The 20506-nt window shown below is 38.3% G+C and overlaps 1 protein-coding gene and 1 long non-coding RNA gene across 3 annotated transcripts in view; one reads left to right on the top strand and one right to left on the bottom strand.

Moving 5' to 3' along the window:
* The window catches only part of LOC131678065 (ubiquitin-conjugating enzyme E2 G2), an 89985-nt gene extending 84999 nt beyond the window's left edge, over nucleotides 1–4986 (bottom strand). The window contains exons 1-3 of one of the 2 annotated variants that reach the window (XM_058958197.1): nucleotides 4789–4986; nucleotides 4653–4734; nucleotides 4477–4595 (exon numbers count right to left, since the gene is read on the bottom strand). In XM_058958197.1, coding sequence (XP_058814180.1) covers nucleotides 4477–4595; nucleotides 4653–4734; nucleotides 4789–4828 — 241 coding nt within the window. In that variant the 5' untranslated portion in view covers nucleotides 4829–4986. Of the gene's footprint in view, nucleotides 1–4476; nucleotides 4596–4652; nucleotides 4735–4785 lie in introns of both variants that reach the window. The other variant, XM_058958196.1, reaches the window with a different exon arrangement.
* Nucleotides 4987–12380: 7394 nt separating this feature from the next.
* Nucleotides 12381–12785, top strand: LOC131676344 (uncharacterized). Its single transcript, XR_009303143.1, has 3 exons — nucleotides 12381–12469; nucleotides 12536–12665; nucleotides 12722–12785. It is a non-coding gene; the product is annotated as an uncharacterized LOC131676344 (long non-coding RNA).
* Nucleotides 12786–20506: the final 7721 nt, after the last annotated feature.

The raw sequence follows: 20506 nt of genomic DNA, 5'->3' as shown, positions 1-20506 counted from the left end.
CCTCAAGGCAATGTACTACACTGCAAATACATGTTTCAATATTTGAAATGTAAGAATAACGTTTTTAATTTAAATTCAAAAATTAATTATCATACTACACTTGTTGAACATTTTCAGGCAAAAAAACAGTCCGAGACATTAACAGTGGCTCAAAGACACCCAGCTTACCTGAAAGGATTTAAAGGGAACATAAATGCTTTGATCTGGATTTGGAACAGAATGAAAACAAAATACCGTTGTAATTATTTATGCACCAACCCGTTCTGCCAGGATTGCCTAGAAAACTTGTTTTCAGAAATCCGTCGCCGTTGTGGTTTCAATGACGCTCCAAATGTATTCCAATTCAGTAGTGCGTTTAAATATGCCTTGCTATCGGCTTCCAATGACACCAGCAACACGTTCCATGAAGGCATGAACTGTCAAGACGACAACGTGCCATTCTTTTTGAATGAGAAAGACTTTGAGAATATTTCCAGACAAGAACCAAACACACGTACTTTCCAGTTTGAGCCGTTGGATGTGGATACACCAACTCAATTTCTTACGAAAGATCTGAATGCATTGGTGTATATCCTTGGAGCAGCAGTTCGTAAACTTCCTCACGCTAAATGTCGTTCGCGGTTGAAGGTCGAACAAAATGACGAATGCCTTGAAAATGAAGATTTCGCCTTTATAAAATTAAAAACACTATCCTCGACTCGAAGGATTAATGTTCCTAACAACAAACTGTATGACATTGGAATAGTAGCATTTGCTGCCTTCAAACAAAAATTCAGAAAAAATTTGTTCGAGAATCGGAATAATGTCAAATTAAGACTAAAACAGTATGTCACCTATGACAACTTTGGTACATTTATTTGCACAGCCTGTTTTGCAAAACTGATGGATTGTGTTTTCAATACCTTCATCCAAGGGTTTTTGAGAGAGATCCGTTTCAAAAACAAAACAGCAGAGAATAATAAGCGTCGAATAAAACGCAACCGCAAAGCCGTTCGCATGAATTTGACTGAACGCAACAAGGATCATATATAAATTATGCTACACAAAAATTGTCCTAAATTTACCCTAAATTCTGAACATGAATACATTTAACGTTAAATCGACGGCGATGTCTAATATGCAGAAAGACAGCTGTAAATATCTGTCATATTAAAGTATGCTTATTTTTGGCTAATAACATTATGACGATCGACCAGCATAAATAATTTTAAAAAAAAGCTGCGGAACAACAATCCATCCGAGAGGTGCCATCGCATTGGCTCAAGCTATATATATGTATATAGCAAGGTAACTCAACTTTTTCTATCTATTGTTTTATTACTGATAGCCCATCACTCACAGGAACGATTTACTGTACAGAAACGACAGGCTTCTATTCCATTGTCTCATTGTCTGTTCTCTGTGCGATAAGGAAAGATTATCAGCAGGATCCCAAAATATGTTCTTGCCTTTTGGTTATATTTTGACATTTTGAGTAGCGAAGGTTGGCAACTAGTTACGGTGCCGAAGTACTGCACCGAGTGCCAGGTAGCACCCATTTGCTAGGACAACTTTTGTACACCTAATACCTTATCATATTCTAGAGTTTTACACAAATCGTTCCAGTGCCGCGCAGGTGATTGAATGAGGGAATTGCAACCTATGTGCATCAATTGCGCTTACTATCTAACCGTTGCACTTACTAGTGTGTGCAATGCATTATAGATTGGCCGCATGGTCGAATAAAAAGTGTAACTAAAAAATGTACCAACTAGTCAGTATTTATTTATCTCATCAGAGCATTAAAATATATACCTTCATAAGTAGGCCTGATTCATCTTAGCACCTCTAATCATTCGACCCATTTGAACACATTAGCAGTGTCTGCTATCTCTGTCCAACGCATTAGCTTATATGGTAGGATCAATAAAGGTGCGTTGTACTCGACTTTTCACTTAGCTCAAACGCGAGTATTTTACATTTTCCAGGCCAGATTTTTCTCTGTATTACTTATTGGGAACGAAGTAAATATGTTTAAACCTATTTGGACGCAATCCTGAGTAATGAATTGAATAAGGGCTCGTCTACTATAAAGATTCATGAGCAGTCCTTAGCTAGGCTCCATGATTGACGTGTGCGGCCAGCTGATGGCCAGCAATTTGCAATTATTCACTAAGCGCATGATAATGTGCCCTGACACAGCGATTCTCAACCTGGATTCCTCGGACACCTAATGGATCATAAGATCTGTCGGACAGAATATCTTCTTTGAATGGATATCGAAATGTAGTTTTCTCACTGTCAATATAGCAGCATAGTTTGAAACTATGGTTTTGCGGTTTCTTGCCACTCTCAGTTCAGTATTTCGAATTGTTTTCATGTAGCCGACTATACTCAAATGGTCGTCACACCGTTGCTTTTAGTTTCGATCATCATTATTAAAGGCCGGGTAAGTAGAGTTGATTTGTCCGTAGTTCCACACTGGAAGCAAGCAATTCCGATATTAATTCACATTCTATACGACGCATGATTATTATGAAATGAAATCAATTTATGTTTTGAACAATTCTACACATAAGAATCTACTCACCGATACCTCCAATCGGAAGAGCGGCCTAGAGTGCCAGTAAATGCCAACACTAGCTATTTTCCCCTGTTCCAGGTGGTGACGAGCCAGTTCGAAAAGCTGCATTTCTGCACAAACTTTCTTCTGAGTAACAATTAGAATATAAACAAACCGTTCGATTGCGACCGAAGTCCGGAAATATTCCGCTAAAACCAGACAGGAGATGTAGCAGGCATCCTGAAAGTATTTTAATCGCCTCGAACATCGTTTCACTAACACTTTTTCCAGTTTACGAGATTTTAGAATGCTTTCCTACCACAGCGATGTTGCTTTTGTTTTTCAAGTTTTTGTTGTTGACGTGTTGCTTCACGCATCAGGGATGCCAGCTATTTTTTGTGAAATATATGATGTGAAATTTTGAGAAGTCTGTAAATATTTTCTAGTGCCTACAAAATATATTAATGGAGAAAATCGTGCTACGTGTTTTTGTCTTATTCAAGTTGAATATGGAAAATATCCGCTTTACTGCAACTGATCAAGTGGGCGAGAAAGCCGCGATAGAACCACCAACTGGAAGTACGGGAACGTGTAGCTACCATCAAGAGTAGATAGCAACTTATCCCGAAATTGTACTTCGTCTTCGAAATCTGTTGTAGTATCCCAATTGTTACATATTACTTCTTGGAATTAGAGGTGTGCGCCGCGCCGCCGATTTCAGGTAAACATCGGCGGCGCGCCGGCGTGACGCCGATGTAGATGCTGTTTTTACCTGCAACCATCGGCGCGGCGCGGCGGCGGCGTGGCGCACACCTCTACTTGGAATTCGTTATCTATAACATGAAATCTACAAAATATCCAGAGAATGCAGTCTAAAAAAAGCATGATTGAAAAATTTGCAGATTTTTAGACATATCGGCAGACCTGGTTACACTGTTATGCATGTATAGACATCCGTTTGATGTCAAATATATCATAGCAAACGGTTGAGAAGATGGCAGTAGTGAGCTACTGATTGCCAACGTATATCAATTTGAAAATTTACACATGATTTTGATTTTTTTTTTTTGTTCTAGCTTGAATGTCTGTTATCTGTGGTAAAATTTAGAAAAACTCTAGAAAGAGAACTGCGGAGACTCCATTTTGGATCGATTGGATTCGCGTTTAGCTGTCAAAAAACGAATCCAATCGAACATTGCCTATCCTTATAACATTGGACGTGTTGCCATACAATGTCGGGGCATACGTTGCCAAAAATGCTGTTTTTCTCTCCGCAGTTCTCTTACTAGAGTTTTTCTAGTAAAATTTGTCGATGACTAGATTCGCTTGAAGCAAATCTTAAAGAAGTCCATGTGCATGTAAACAGTACCAGCAAACTGTCAAAAACGAACACTTAGTTTACTTGTGACGTCACCGTAAAGTATTCAATAGAATTTTTAATCGCAAAATGTCTAAAAAAAAGTAATTCTAGAGAAAATTTTCAATAGGACGTAAGTAACAATGAGAGATTCTCTTTGAGGTCTTTCTATTCTGTTCATTACTCGGCCCTTTCAACATTTACTACTCTACTCTTTGCATAATATTGTAGTAAAAACCGTCGGCTTTCGATATGCACTGGAAAACTAGTACAAAGTGTTGTAATGACGTCGTGATAAACGAAAGAGAAAGTAAACAAAGAGAGGCTCTCAATGTTACTTAAGTCCTATTGAAAATTTTCTCTAGAATTCATCTATCCTTCCCATTAGCACAAAAGTACCCGTTTGGAAAAAAAGCTCATGAAATATAGATTAAAACAAAAAGTCAATTCTAGAAATTGTGTGATCATAGCATTTAGGGTCGATTTCTTCGCCCTCGCTTAATTTTCCAGTGCTTTAGACCTGACTTAAACGTTGGGCGAGCAAGAAATCGGCCCGTTATCTTTTAAACATACTTACTATTAGGGTGGAACATTTCACAAGTGAATCGCATCTTTGGCGGGCTCAACGGGTAATCGGGAGGAAAAATTAATTTTGCTGTAAAGACACCACCTTCGAAACAAGTTCCTTCAGGGCCACTGTAATTGAGTACTCTATGTTTTTGCTCCTCGCCAGATTTAGCATTTGGATCTTACGTGATAAGGGCTTCCCACTCAAAAAAATTTTCCTCGCTGATAGGTCCTGCTATAATACCTTCCGGGGGATTGAGAGTAAGCTCTACAAAAGAAATTGCATAACATAAAGACAAAGATATTACTGATCACTTACGACGATATTCTGCCATAAGACGTCTTAATGCTGATCCGGCCATTGCCAATAAAATGAAATCAATTTAGGCTGTGAACCGTATAGAGTACTAAGTATTGACAATCTGTAACTGTATTAGACTTCTGTGAAACTACCAACCAAAATCTAATGTGGTTTTCGTTTGAAGCGAAACTGAGTCAGTTCCTAACCCCAACTGCTGTCAAAATGTATGAACTGACAGCAGTTGGGGTTAGAACCCAAGAGGGTGAATGTTTTGACGTTTCTTTGAAAAATGAGTGAAGCCAACATAAGCTGGCTTTCTGGCTCGGTTAGTTGTCAAAAATGACAGCGAACGCGCTTTAAGCAACGTTCATATCGCTACGAGCCAATGTTGTTAACTCGACCTGAAACTTATCGAATGCAAACAAACTACATTTCGACGTGCTTAACTGGTACTCAGGTGATAAAAGCGTTCGGATTTTGTGGAGAAGAAGCGATGCAAGAGAAAGCGTGATTTCTCATATATTGTTATTAATTACTTGTTTTGAATCCAACTTTTAAACAGTGTTATACAGTTCATGTGAACAGACCTTGAACATTTGAAACGTAGCTAGCGCTACTGGCATTTGGTGGCAGCTTCAGGCAACAAAGAGTTTTCACGGGGCTGTTAGAACCTGACTCAGTTTCAGGTTCAAGCGAAATCGCCATAAGAGAAGAGAACACTGAAAATCAAAGTTACCTATTTTTTGGGTTAAATTTGTTCAATGCGAAGTTTATACATGGGCAACCCAAAATTAGGTAGAAATTTGAACATGGCGATTACCCATAATAGACTTTTCTACTGTTCATGTACGTACACGTCACATGACACAATAATAAACAAAGCCGGCAAAAGCAAATGGGATTATTTTCAACCAAGATCCTGCGTTAGTGTTTGTGAGATCGGCCGACAAGAACTCAATTTGAGTTGGTCGCTGTGAACTTCGTGTTGGGTAGGAATCTAGGGGCAGATCATTTGTGATGCATTTATAAAAATCAGCGAAATTAAATGCATTTATTTCCATCAAAATAGAAATTCATAATGCATTTTGCGTTGCGTGCAATGTCTTTTGAGTTGCGTGTAAGACGTCAAAACCAGGAGGGTGTCACTCCTGTCATCCTCTATGGAGATATACAGACTTTGACAGTAGTCAACATATGTGGGCCTAGCTGCATCTAGGCCCATGTCGCCTGTGCAATAGCATTGGGTTGTTTTGATTTGAACAAAGGCAGATGTTGGCTAGGACAAAATGGCTGCCTAGCAGGGGGCTGGTCAAAACCCTACACTGTAAATAATCTACACTGCAAATAATCCGCACATTGAATTCAAGTTTTCAACACTTAATCCCAGTAAAGCTCAGCCGGAAATGAACTGGAATTCTGGCTGGTTCCAGTTCGTATTCCGGCTCCAGTGCAACAACCGATTCTAACTAGAATCGGTTGTGTCACTGGAGCCGGAATACGAACTGGAACCAGCCAGAATTCCGGTTCACTTCCGGCTGAGCTTAACTGGGATTTTGCCGCATCTGTCTTGACACTTAGATCTCATGTGTCAGACACTTATGTTTCATATGCATGGTTCATTCAAGTTAAGTGTCTGACAAACGGTTGTTAAATATAATTCATATAGAATTTAAGTTTGCATCAACTTGAATATTATCTTATTTCCTATAAAAGTCATGCAAAAATATGTTGATTTTTAAATGGAAGAACATAGGTATCTAAATGATTTAAAGATTTTTTTTGGTTCATAAAATATTTTTTTATTTGAATTTAACTGAATACATTCTGTAAAAAAAGAAAGAATGCGTATGTTAATGTTATACAAATTTTACATATATTACAATTAACAAATATTATTAACACCTAACCATCGCTTCCTCCAAGTTAAAAAATCATCTTCTGTAAAGTCATGGACCATCGATTTCGTTTCCTGCAAATACAAGCTTATATATAAATAATGCAAGCAAACATTTTCAGCATTTACTTATTGAACACCTTCCCACGCCCCGCCTGCTTCTTGGAGACTTTAACTCTCACGGTACGGGGTGGGGCTGTCTATACGACGATAATCGATCTTCGACAATTCAAGACCTTTGTGACAACTTCAATATGACAATTCTGAACACAGGGGAAATGACACGAATTCCTAGACCACCTGCGCAAGCAAGTGCACTGGACATATCTTTATGCTCGACATCACTACGGTTAGATTGCAAGTGGAAGGTAATATCTGATCCCCACGGTAGTGACCACTTACCAATTGTAATTGCAATCACCACTGGTTCAAGACCATCGACACCAATCAATGTTCCCTATGACCTCACACGAAACATTGATTGGAAGAGCTACGCTGCTGAGATATCCAAAACTATCGATTCAACACAGATACTTCCCCCGGAGGAAGAATATAAGTTTTTGTCCAACTCGATTCTCGATAGCGCGATTCAAACTCAGACGAAACGAGTACCCGACGTGAACACCCAAAAACGTTCTCCCAACCCGTGGTGGGACAAAGAGTGCTCAGACGTGTACGCGGAGAAAGCTGCCGCGTATAAAACCTTCCGGAACGACGGGTTAGTTGCTAGTTATCGAGTGTACGCGATATTAGAAAAGCGAATGAAAAATTTAATGAAAGCTAAGAAACGCAGTTACTGGCGCCGGTTTGTCGACGGGTTAACAAGAGAAACATCGATGAGCACTCTTTGGGGCACGGCCCGACGTATGCGAAACCGAAACAGTACTAACGAGAGCGTGGAATATTCAAACCGTTGGATATTCGATTTCGCCAAGAAGGTTTGTCCGGATTCCGCCCCGGCACAGAAAATCTACCGCGCCGCGTCGCCTTACAATACCGCGAACGAAACACCGTTTACGATGGTGGAGTTCTCACTTGCTCTCTTATCATGTAACAATAAAGCCCCGGGGCCAGATAGAATTAAATTCAACTTATTGAAGAATCTTCCAGACTCTGCCAAAAGACGCTTGTTGAATTTATTTAATAGGTTTCTTGAGGGTAACATTGTCCCACATGATTGGAGACAGGTGAGGGTCATCGCCATCCAAAAACCAGGAAAACCAGCCTCCGACCACAATTCGTATCGTCCGATTGCAATGCTGTCCTGTATCCGGAAGTTGTTCGAGAAAATGATCCTGTTTCGGCTCGACAATTGGGTCGAAACAAATGGCTTACTGTCAGATACACAATTTGGCTTCCGCAAAGGCAAAGGGACGAACGATTGCCTTGCGTTGCTCTCAACAGAAATTCAAATGGCATATGCTAACAAAGAGCAGATGGCATCAGTATTCTTGGATATTAAGGGGGCTTTCGATTCAGTTTCGATCAACATTCTTTATGAGAAGTTGCACCAGCATGGTCTTTCGCCAATTTTAAATAACTTTTTGCTAAACCTGTTGTCTGAAAAACAAATGCATTTCTCGCATGGCGATTTATCGACATCACGATTTAGCTACATGGGCCTTCCCCAGGGCTCATGTCTAAGCCCTCTCCTCTACAATTTTTACGTGAATGACATTGACGAATGTCTTGTCAATTCCTGCACGCTAAGGCAGCTTGCAGATGACGGTGTGGTCTCTATTACAGGTCCTAAAGCCGTCGACTTGCAAGGACCACTGCAAGATACCTTGGACAATTTGTCTGCATGGGCTCTCCAACTGGGTATCGAGTTCTCCACGGAGAAAACTGAGCTAGTCGTATTTTCTAGAAAGCGTGAACCAGCGCAACTACAGCTTCAATTAATGGATCAAACTATTGCTCAGGCTTCAACATTCAAATATCTCGGGGTATGGTTCGACTCTAAAGGTACCTGGGGATGTCACATTAGGTATCTGAAACAGAAGTGCCAACAAAGGATCAACTTTTTCCGTACAATAACTGGAACATGGTGGGGTGCCCATCCAGGAGACCTAATCAGGTTGTACCAAACAACGATATTATCAGTGTTGGAGTACGGATGTTTCTGCTTTCGCTCCGCTGCGAACATACACTTCATCAAACTGGAGCGAATCCAGTATCGTTGCTTGCGTATTGCCTTGGGTTGCATGCACTCGACCCATACGATGAGTCTCGAAGTGCTGGCGGGCGTTCTACCGCTGAAAAATCGATTCTGGGACCTCTCATATCGATTGCTCATTCGATGCGATATTCTGAACCCATTGGTGATTGCAAATTGCGAAAGGCTTGTCGAGCTTAATTCTCAGACCCGATTCATGTCCTTGTACTTCGATTACATGGCACAGAACATCAATTCATCTACATATAACGTCAACCGTGCTCATCTCTTAGATACTTCTGATCCAACTGTATTTTTCGATACATCCATGAAGGAAGAGATTTGTGGAATTCCGGATCATATTCGCCCACAAGTGGTCCCAAATATTTTCTATAACAAATACCATCAAGTCGACTGCGCCAAAATGTTCTACACTGACGGATCAATTCTCAACGGGTCCACAGGCTTCGGTATCTTCAACGAAAATCTTGCTGCCTCATTCAAACTCAATGATCCTGCTTCAATTTACGTCGCAGAATTAGCTGCCATTCAGTATACTCTCGGGATCATTGACACCCTGCCCTCAGACCATTACTTCATCGTTTCGGATAGTCTCAGCTCCATTGAGGCCATCCGTGCGGCGAAGCCTGGAAAGCACTCACCGTATTTCCTGGGGAAAATACGGGAATATCTGAGTGCTTTATCTGAAAAATCTTACCAGATTACCTTGGTTTGGGTCCCGTCACATTGTTCTATTGCGGGCAATGAGAAGGCGGACTCTTTAGCCAAGGTGGGCGCATTAGAAGGCGACACTTACGAAAGACCAATTTGCTTCAACGAATTTTTCAGTATCTCTCGTCAGAGGACGCTCGATAGTTGGCAAACCTCATGGAGCAATGGGCATCTGGGACGGTGGCTACATTCCATTATCCCGAAGGTATCAACGAATGCTTGGTTTAAGGGGTTGGATGTGAACCGGGACTTTATTCGTACGATGTCAAGGATCATGTCCAACCATTACTCGTTTGACGCGCATCTCCGTCGTATAGGGCTTGCTGAAAATAATCATTGTGTTTGTGAGAACGGCTATCACGACATCGAGCATGTTGTTTGGCTGTGCGCAGAGTACTGTGTTGCCAGGTCCCAACTAATAGATTCCCTTCGGGCCCGAGGTAGATCACCCTATGTGCCAGTCCGGGACGTCCTGGCAAGCCGTGACCACCCCTATATTTTTCTTATCTATATCTTTTTGAAAACCATTGATGTCCAAGTTTAATACATTTTACCCTCTCTCATTCACAGTAGAATCTCACCAACCTATCCCTGTATCTACAATATGGCATTGCTTCACGAGTCTTCGGTGCACACTCTTCTCGATAACCATGCAGATGATATAGAGTGCCAATAATTATCCGAAATATCGACCCTCCCCTCGCCCCTGCGATTACAGGCTGGAAACTACAACACTACAACAAAGTGTGCATATCCGCCACAATGATCAATCAGCAAACGACGATGTCAATTACACAATATGTATCCCACTTCCTACCTTTTTCCTGTACTTACATAAGAGGGGAGCAAGCCGCCCCTAAATACGGCTTTCCCTTCCCCCACTAACATGTGACATGTAATATAAAAAAAATGAATTATCGGCCTCGTTAAGCTACAGCATTTGGGCCTAAATAAACGTATTTTAAGATAAAAAAAAAAAAAGCATTTACTTACCATCCAAAATCTTCCAAATATGTTTATAAAACTTACAATTAGGTATTTCCGCTTGTTTTGAGACTGATTGTGGAACAGTGAAATTATAATGGACTTCACACTAAATGTTTCCAAAGTTGTCAAAAACATGGTTTTCATGGGCACAACATTTATGATTTAATATGCCGACACTTAAAATTTAAATGTGATGACAGTCGAACAAGCCATCGGGTGGCACACTTATATTTTAAGTGTACTATTTTGTTAAAGACCAAAAGGAAAGTTATTGAGTCTTCAGCGTGATTTTAAACTTAAAACTTATGTGTCGAATCTCTTCGAAAGAAAGTGTACCTTATTTATAGTGATGAGCAAAACATTTCTGATTCAATACGCTGACTTTTAACATTTAATTGTGATAACACTTAATGCTGCCGCATTTGTCAAAACCATGGATTCCATGGGCAAAATATTTATGATTTAATACCCTGACACTTAAAATTTAAATTTGATGACAGTCAATCATATCATTGCGCGGCACACTTAAATTATAAGTGTAATTCTATTAAAGGGCAAAGGGAAAGTTCTTGAATTCTCAGTGTGGCTTGAAACTTGAAACTTATGTGTGAAATCTCTTTGAAAATATGTGTAGATTATTTGCAGTGTACACTTCATTTCGAAGGGATTTGACACAAAATTTAAGTTTCAAGCCACACTGAGAATTCAAGTACTTTCCATTTAATCCCTAATAAAATTGCACTTTAGAACTAAGTGTGCCACTCTATGACATGATCGACTGTTATCACATTTAAAATTTAAGTGTCAGCGTATTAAATCATAAATGTTCTGTCCATGAAATGCATGCTTTAAACAATTGCGGCAACATTAAGTGTCACGTTAATTAAATTTTAAGTGTCAGAATATTGAATCGTAAAGGTTTTTCATATTACTCTAGGATAGGATCCGCCAGCTCAGTCCACTGTTTGTGAACCAATTCTGAACCAGCTCGTGATTGGACGAAAGTGACATAGGCAAACCTTCGGCTTGGAAACTAGAAGTACTAAAGGGCTGCTTGGAAGTGTTGTCATATTGTAATATCAAACATAAAACGACGATTGTTAACTGTGTTGATTTTTTTTGTTTTCTCGAGATACCGCTTTCTTTCTATAACATCCGTCTGTAATTATAAAGTGCAGGCATTATTTGGCAGACGAAATCAAACATATTATCCAGAACTGAAGTTCCCGAGAGATCCGGTAGCGCGGTTATCGTGGATTCTGTTCTGTGGGCGGAAAAAAGTGGAAATCCACCAGCCAGCCTCTTTTCGAAATCAACAGGCTGTGTAGCGTAAGTATGAAAAGATTCTGAACTTTATGTAAAAATTGTCTTTGTTCCAGTACCGAGTAAATTGGAAGTACTGAGCAAACAGGGAGAAAGTTATCCCGGAAGTCGCTTCTTGTTCTTCCATTGGTATTATCGATACAGTTGAATTTTACAGTTTTCAACTGAATCGATCATCGGTGTAAATAGGATTATATTATTTTGTTTTGCTGTATTCCGATGGAAAAAAACGTTATGATCGTTTAAAGGCGGATATAAAGACTAAATCTTTGATTTTTCCAGAAGTATGAAATTGGTACATAATATATAATATTTTAATCAGAACAAATATACGACCGAAACAAAACAAATATTTTGGCAACATTGGTCGAGTGGGGGTATGTCGTTTGCAACAGGGATTAGTAAAATATAAGAAGAAGCCAGCTGGCGAATCCTATCCTAGATATTACTGTAAATAATGTGCACTTTTTTACGAAGAGATTCGGCACATAAGGTTTAAATTTCAAACCAGGTTAAAAACTCAAGAATTTTCTATATGCCCTTTAATAAAATTACACTTAAAATTTAAGCGTCCTGCGTGATGGCATGGTTGACTGTCATCACATATAAATGTTAAGTGTCAGCTTATTAAATCATAAATGTTTTGCCCATGAAATTCATTATTTTTAACAATTTAGGCAACATTAAGTGTGAAAACACTTAAAGACAACCTGATTTTTTCACAACACTCATTTGAGGAATCATGGCGGAAAATACATGCAGGAATATTTTATTCGAGGTTTGCATGGCAAATTCAGGTTTTGCATGGTAAGTGAATTTCCATAAAATGTTTGTATGATTAATACATAATTTTGTGCTTGTAGGTAATGAAATCAACGGACTGCTGGACCGACAGGACGACAGAATCGAAGAGAAGACGCTTTAGGGGTAAACCATTTTATTAATGTTAATGCATATAGAAATAACATACTAATGTATTTCTTTTAATTTAATTTTTTTTTATTTAGGTGTAAGTTAAGCTGTATTTTTTCAATTTCAAATAAAAATATTTTACTAAACTTAAAAATCTTTTGTCATGTACATACAAATATCCCCATTTGAAAATCAAGAGTTTTGCACATGTGTTTTATAAGGAATTATATGATATTTAAGTTAATGCAGGCTTAAATTCTATATGGATTACATTTAATAACCATTTGTCAGACACATAATTAGAACACGCCATGCATATGAAACTTAAGTGTTACGTCTATTGGAATTAACGTTTTCTCAAAGAAGTGCGTTATCAAGTGTTCGACACATACAATTTAAGTGTAAAGGCAGTTGCGGCAAAATTAAGTGTTAAACCACAGATTTTTAATTTTGCCGCAACTGCATAGTTCAATGTGCGGATTATTTACAGTGTACGAAAAAATTAGCCCTACATTCCACATAACGTCGAACAAAGTGGATCAGCCAGGGATGTCAAGTGTTTTTCCAGAAAATCTGTAATATTCTTTGAAAACATCTGGAATTGTCTGGATTGTCTGTTTTTTGGAAGAGTTATAAATGTTGCAATTTATTAATGAAACATATTTGTATGTTAACAAATATATCACGGCTTACTGAAAATTCGATAATTACAAACGCTTAATTTTCAGCATAGCATATGGATTAAAATTGCGTCTCTGAGCTATCAGTATCGTGGATTGCTGGAGCTTCTAGCTGAAGAAAATACGACCAAATTTTTTGGAAAAAACTAGGACATGGTGTGCTTCCAGCTTTTCTAAAAAGTTTTGTTTTGAAAAGTTGTAGCTCAAAAGGTGGTTTAAAAATCGACTGTGCAATTTTTGTTACTTATTTTCTCATTTTTCAAATTGTCTGGATAAATCTGGACAATTTTTTTGAAATCTGGATCAGACAAATATAAATCTGTAGGACGACGCTTAAAAATCTGGAAGAATCCAGATAAATCTGGAAGGTTGGCACCCCTGGGATCAGCGTAGGACGTTTTTTGAACAAACTTTTCTGCGAGAGAGTGCAAAGTTGATGCAAAAATGGAAATTAAATGCATTTTTTCTAATTTGATGTAAATTTTTTATACATTCCTAGAGTGATCTGCCCCTAGGTAGGAATTGAATAATGACGTCTACTCAAATTCAAGTTCATCGCTTCGTACTTATATTTTGGGTAGCCCATTTCAAACAAAGTAGTAGGTAATGTTTTTGACAGCCTTTGTTATTGTTGTGAAAAAAAATTGCATGAAGTGGCTCTCTAAAAGAATGGTAATTATAATGCATGATGCAATAATTTCAATTAAAATTAATGATTAATTTATTTCAGCCTAGAAATTTAGGATAAAGCAATTAGCGCTGGATCTAAAACATGAGTCGGTGAGCAATGAAACGTTGTTTATTTTTTGTGGGTTCATGTTTATTTTTTGTGGGTTCATGTTGAGTTGCTCATATCATTTAAATAGCGGCCACCGCATCATTCCGAAACCCGATCGGACCTCGAAAGACACATTGAACTCATGATGGGACGTTGATGATTCATATTTTTTGGAAATGTCTGAAATGCATATCGCTAGAGTTAAAATAGAATATAAAAAAGAGATCATAACTACTAGAGAAGCAAAGCGCTGCTGTCTCCTTGCATTCACGGACTGAAACATGGGGTCTCGCTCTAGCATTTTGTATCCCATTACTTTGACAGGTGTATACCCGGTGCAATATGTATCAAACAAATGGACCTAGCATATGCAAGAGCGAGATCATGAATTTTCAGTGTTAACAGCGACATGTGACCTCTAGTAGTTATAACCCTGTCATAAAAAATGCGGACGAACATGGTCAGGCGATTTAAAAAGTTTGACGTTTGACTCAACTCGCCTGTGCTAATTGCCCCTCGGAACAAATGCAATTTGCAACTGCGATTTAAAGGCAATTTCAATACTTAGACAAATTTTCTGGCGGCTGAAATGAACTTCGTGGTTTTTCGCGTTTTTCAAACATGGCGGTTCATGTTTGGTTTAAGCTTAAAATTGTTTTTTGAACAATTGGTGTGTTTTCACTTGTACTTTGTCTAGTGCACTTAATTTAGCCAACGAATGTGGGAAATTGTGGAATCATTTGTATGTATAGTAGAACAAGATCTCTGACCTAAGGTCTTAATTAACGTCAGATTGTGATAAGTTTTGACGTGCAATACCAATTTCACCATTGATTCTTCCTATAATTTGGTGCTGATTACCTAGTATACTGGTAAGTATATGTGAGTAGATAATGAATCCGAAAATAAGCATTATTTTTAATTTTCATATTAGACAATTAAGGGCGATTAAATAGCGCGTTCCGCGGGCGATTTGGGGGCGATTTAAGGGCGGGATGGGCGGCAAGAAAATGACAGCGGCAAATCACCCAAATGTTGCATTTGAAATAGCCCCCTAATTGCCAGCAAATTGCTGGCAAATTGAAGGGAAATTAGCGCATTCGAGTTGGCAAATAGCCCCCCGTTAGCCAGCAACTTGCCTTTTTTGACTGGGAATCTCTTTTGAATATAACTACTAGTGGGCAATTGCAGCGGCTAGCGGTGATTAAATATTTTCTCGGTCTTACATATGATGGGCCCATTGGCTCTCAAACGTGAAACTTATCCGGTCGACGCGCCAACTAGATTTCATTATTGGTACCAGTCAAATGATGATAAAAATATTTTCTTGCATTGATTGGCGAATCAAAGCGCGATTGACTCACAGATGGCAAGTATGTAAAAATGATGATGGGAAATTTGACATCCGTCAAACTACGGTGAATTTTTTTGGTATTTACGAAACCTTCTCTAATATCTTCAACACGGAATCCAAAACGGCAAGAAAAACGTTAGGTAAGTTATAGAAATCTATCAAAGATATAACTGCAAAAATCTGACGTTACTTAAATATTTATTGTTTTAATAACCGCTGACATTGGTTATTTTTCAGAAAAGAAAAAAATGTGTTGTTCACGCGTGCCTGAGCTATTTTGGTGCATCCGGAAATTTTACCACCTTTTTCAAAATTTCCTATCCAGTGTTTCATAAACGAAAGCAGCTCTTGCACTTCTCCGGTAAGCGCCGAAATTATGTTTTGCTCATTTTACTTCGGCGGATATTATTGCAAGTACGAAAAGCTGCGAAAACCGCATATCCTTCCTTTATTGGGCGGATGGATTCTCCGACGTAATGCAGGACGTTCATGGTCGCAATATGACAAAAATAACATAACCTTTTATAATTCACAGTAGGTGTTGCAATACTTCAAAACTTCATGAACTATAACTTTACCAAATTGCGCAATAAAGTAAAAGTAATTTCTTACCATCACTTTTATATTCCATATCAAAATAATTTGTATTTACCTTAAAGAATATCGTTTAGAAATTCACTTCCTTTATAAAAATTAACCCATCATCCTTTTTGTAATTGCAGGCCTGACAGACAGGTGTCTCACAACACGTTTTAGTTTTGCTTTGATTCTTCAATTATGTAGGACGGTTGTACTATTTTAATTGTTTTAAGATAAACAATACATAGTTCCACAAAAAAATTAATTACTGGTGATAAGAAAAAACTCGTTCTTTCGTTTGGCACCAAAACATTCAGTCGAACTCGATATTTTATTGCGACTTATTGAGATCCGGAATTATTTTTGTATTGTTGAGGTTAGGTCGGTTGTTTCAGATACGGGAAATGTTTACTTAGAAATGGGATTTATCAGTGGATAACCTCGACTTTCAATACCTGCACTCTTTAATCCAGTGATTTTCGTCCATTATCGTGTTTTTATTGAGATTTCAATCTCTAAATTTCATTTTAGCATAAACTGAAACCGGAAGAACGAATTCTTAGTGGTGTATCAAGAAATTTACCATCAAGATATTTTTCAAACTCAGGAAACCTATTTTCTTCGTTAATTTTTCTTTGCATTAGATGAAATCACATTTGATTATAATTTTGATTGAATTTTCTGAATTTCAAAATTTAATTTTCAATATGTTTTGACAGTTGAAAATAAAAACATCATCATTGCACTTTCATGCCATCTTGCGGTCTACATCTTGCTTTAGATCGCGAATTAGATTGACATTTGTTGCCCCTGCACGCTCGTAAAAAGTTACTCAGACTCTGAGTAGTTTATAACTCAGTTTTGAATGATGTTCGTAAACGTCAAAAATTGAGTTGACAGGTATAATATCTCTGAGTAACTCTGACTTTCTTTTTGGGTATTACACAAGAAACCGCTTTGGAGTTACCAAATGGAAAAAATTAATTAAAAAATCCCAAGCGTCATCCGCCATTTTCCATTAGTAGGTACACGCTCGTTTAGTTATCGCTTATCAGCTTTTCAAAAATAAAAATTTGTTCAAATATTTATAATATTTGGAGCTAGAGTTGTAGTGTTTGTGGTAAAACACATTTAAATTTAAAGAGTGGATTTGAGCAACCAGAATGCAGAACATTTCAGAAGAGGTGGATACTGAAACAGTAATGAAGTTACGAGGTAATATTCACGTTATATTTGAAAAAAAAAACATAAAATTTAATAAACTGAAGTTTCTTTAATTATTATTGTGAAAATATTCCATGAGAAAAGAAATCCTGGATTGTATTGTACCCAAAACAACATTTTGACGGCTAATTTCTTCGCTGGATGAAAACCGGTTTAGTTCCAGTTTAAATAGGAATCAGTTGTTGCACTTCAGTTGAACTCCTGACAGAATGACAGGCATGATCCGGATGTTTCCCAGTAAAGTTTAGCCGGAAATGAGCCGGATTCCGGCTGGCTCCAGTTAGTATTCCGGCTCCAGTGACACAACCTATTCTAATTAGAATCGGTTGTGTCATTGGAACCGGAGTGCTAACTGGAACCAGCCGGAATCCGGCTCATTTCCAGCTGAACTTTATTGGGTTTTAATGAAATATTGCATTCATAAATTGAGTAATATTCTACCCAAAATCTGAGAAATTTCAACTCAATTTTTGGCTTTGTTGTCTACTCAAAAATTGGGTAAGCTTCAGTTCATAATATGAGTAATAATAGCTCAATTTTTGGTTTTGTTATAGTTCTACTGAACCCAAAATTTGAGTAACGTTCAACTCAAAGTCTGAGTAATAATCACTCAATTTTTGGTTTTGTTAAATTTGTACTGAACTCGAAATTTGATTAATGTTCAACTCAAAATCTGAGTAATAGTGACGCACTTTTAGGTTTAGTGTGGATAATATTGTACTCAAAAACCGATCAATAATTACTCAGTTTTTGGTTCAGGCAGGCTTACTCAAATTCGAGTAACTCCAGAATTATTCAATTTAAGGGTTGTTCCACTTTATCTGGAAATGGGTGGGATTAAACTCAATTTTGATTTACTTTTTACGAGCGTGTGACACACGCAGGTTGAAGTAATGAGTACCCGAATAGAAATGTACAGTAACAAAACCATGATTGTCACTGTGACAGTACAGTAATTTTACAATAATTTACAGTAAGTTTTAGTGTTATGCAACAATACAAAAACAATGAACTTTAACGTTTTGAAGTAGAATACTTCTAACGTTTCAATATGGGGTCCCGTTTCAAAAATTTCAGTTGAGAAATTTTCCCAGGTTTGAAATGCGAGTATCTTCCGTTCTACTGGACGAAATCGCAATATTTTTGCACTATCTGATCGGAAATTTGTGCACGTATTTCGTATTAAATTTCGGAATTACAGCGACTACTATAAATAAACCAAAACAAGGATTTTCAGAAAATCCTTCGGAAACAGCGAGGAAAACGCGCAATTTGCCAGCATATCCCACGCAGAGCCGTCAAAAAGGAGCATGTAAGCGTTTCATTACATACGGGAATGTTATATATACAGGTCACGCGAGCTTGTTTTGTATCAGTGGGTGCTCGCTTACCACACGAGTAACATGCTCGTCCGGACGGTACAATGAGCGGTATCATGTTTGCGTTCCCGTACCAAGCGTCATCGCAAGGTTCTTCGTGATAAAATCCAGGGAATCACCAAATCTGCCATTCGGCGTCTGGTTCGTCGTGGTGGTGTAAAATGCATCTCCGATTTAATCTACGAATGCTGATGGTGTGCAGGAAAATGTCATCCGAGATGCCGTGACCTATACTGAACGCGCCAAGGGCAAAATCTCAATGAATGTCGTCTATACTTTGTAGCGGCAGGGACGCACATTGTATGGTAGAACTCACTTGTATCATTATAAAAAAGGCCCTTTTCAGGGCCACCACTCATTTCAAAGAATAAGTTTGCATTTTCTGTTTCATGGACTGTTTCTCCCTGGAGAGCTTTTTTTGTTAAACCCTAAATTATGATTTATTTCAGTACGCAAATTGCAAATAAAACCTGAAACAAACTGGAGTGAAGTGGAAAACATTTTTACTAGGCGCATTCAAAAAAGGTTTCAATTCTCAAACATTTTACCAAGGTGCCGTATTACATTACTCTCTTTACCCTCAGTGTTCGATAATCTCCGTATTGGAAACACAATTTCAATTTTGTTCTTTATCAAAAATATGTGGTCGACCAACGAAGGGGTGGAGCTTCGAAGAACACATATTGAGGACAACACAAAAAAGGACGAGCTTACATTGTGCTGTAGTCAGGTATAAAAACTCAGCATGCTGTTGCTCACGCTCAGTTCGTTTCCAGCATCAGCATGCAGCAGTTCGTTTGCAGCATCTCCCGCAAAATTCAAACCGCCGTCCGTTTGCTGCTGTCAGAAGAGTTGGCCAAGCACGCCGTCTTCGATGGCACCAAAACTGTTACCATATACACCAGCACCAAGTAAATTTCGAACACTGCCCAAAGAAAAGGCCCTTTTCAGGGCCATCAATTTATCGACAAAGAATGAAATTGAAGTTTTGTTATTACAAGCATCAGCTTGTCAAGAGCGTTGGATGGTAAGTGAGCCACTTTTGAACGACGGTATTGTTCACAAGCTTTCACGTAGAATGGCACAAAATCAAGTTATTTGTGATTTATAGACAGTTTAGTGTAATGATTCAATTTACAAAAATCGAACATTTTCTAACGTTTCGATATAGGTGCTCCGTTTCAAAATTTTCGGCCAGAATGCTGCCTGTTTTTTCAAACGTGAAAATCTGCTGTTGTATTGAATGAAAACCTTCGATTTTTGCGCTGATTGGAAATAGTTGTGACTAATTCTGTAGAATGTACAATTACTGAAAATAACGGATTTTGTGAAAGCAGTGGTCGGTCCGTACAATTCGATTCCAAGCGAGCCAGACTAGTTTTCGTTGGAAGGTCCACCTCTGACAATAGAAGAAAACTATTTTATTTTGAATTCAACTAAAACTTCCTTGAAAACAGCACAGCTAAAAAATTTTTGGGAAAAACGCGCAAACCTAAATTTTCCACTATAATGGAAACTGCCTGTGCCCCGCCGCACAGCATCATCAAGATTGATAGTAATTCAAGCCGGGAAGAAAGAGGTTGTAAGGCTATGGAAAACGAAAATTTCATTTATATCTTACTGGAATATAATTGGCTGGTCCTGAAAAGAACTTGTTGGTTTGTGATTTATTTTGGCTCACAATTTAGGCCTGCTCGATTGCTGATAGCTGTGAATTTCTCGCAGGGCGACAGTTTCTGTTC

This window comes from Topomyia yanbarensis, chromosome 1 (assembly GCF_030247195.1).
Source record: "Topomyia yanbarensis strain Yona2022 chromosome 1, ASM3024719v1, whole genome shotgun sequence".
Lineage (NCBI taxonomy): Eukaryota > Metazoa > Arthropoda > Insecta > Diptera > Culicidae > Topomyia > Topomyia yanbarensis.
The sequence above is the reverse complement of the archived record's forward strand: the minus strand, read 5'-3'. Positions and strand labels throughout refer to the sequence as shown.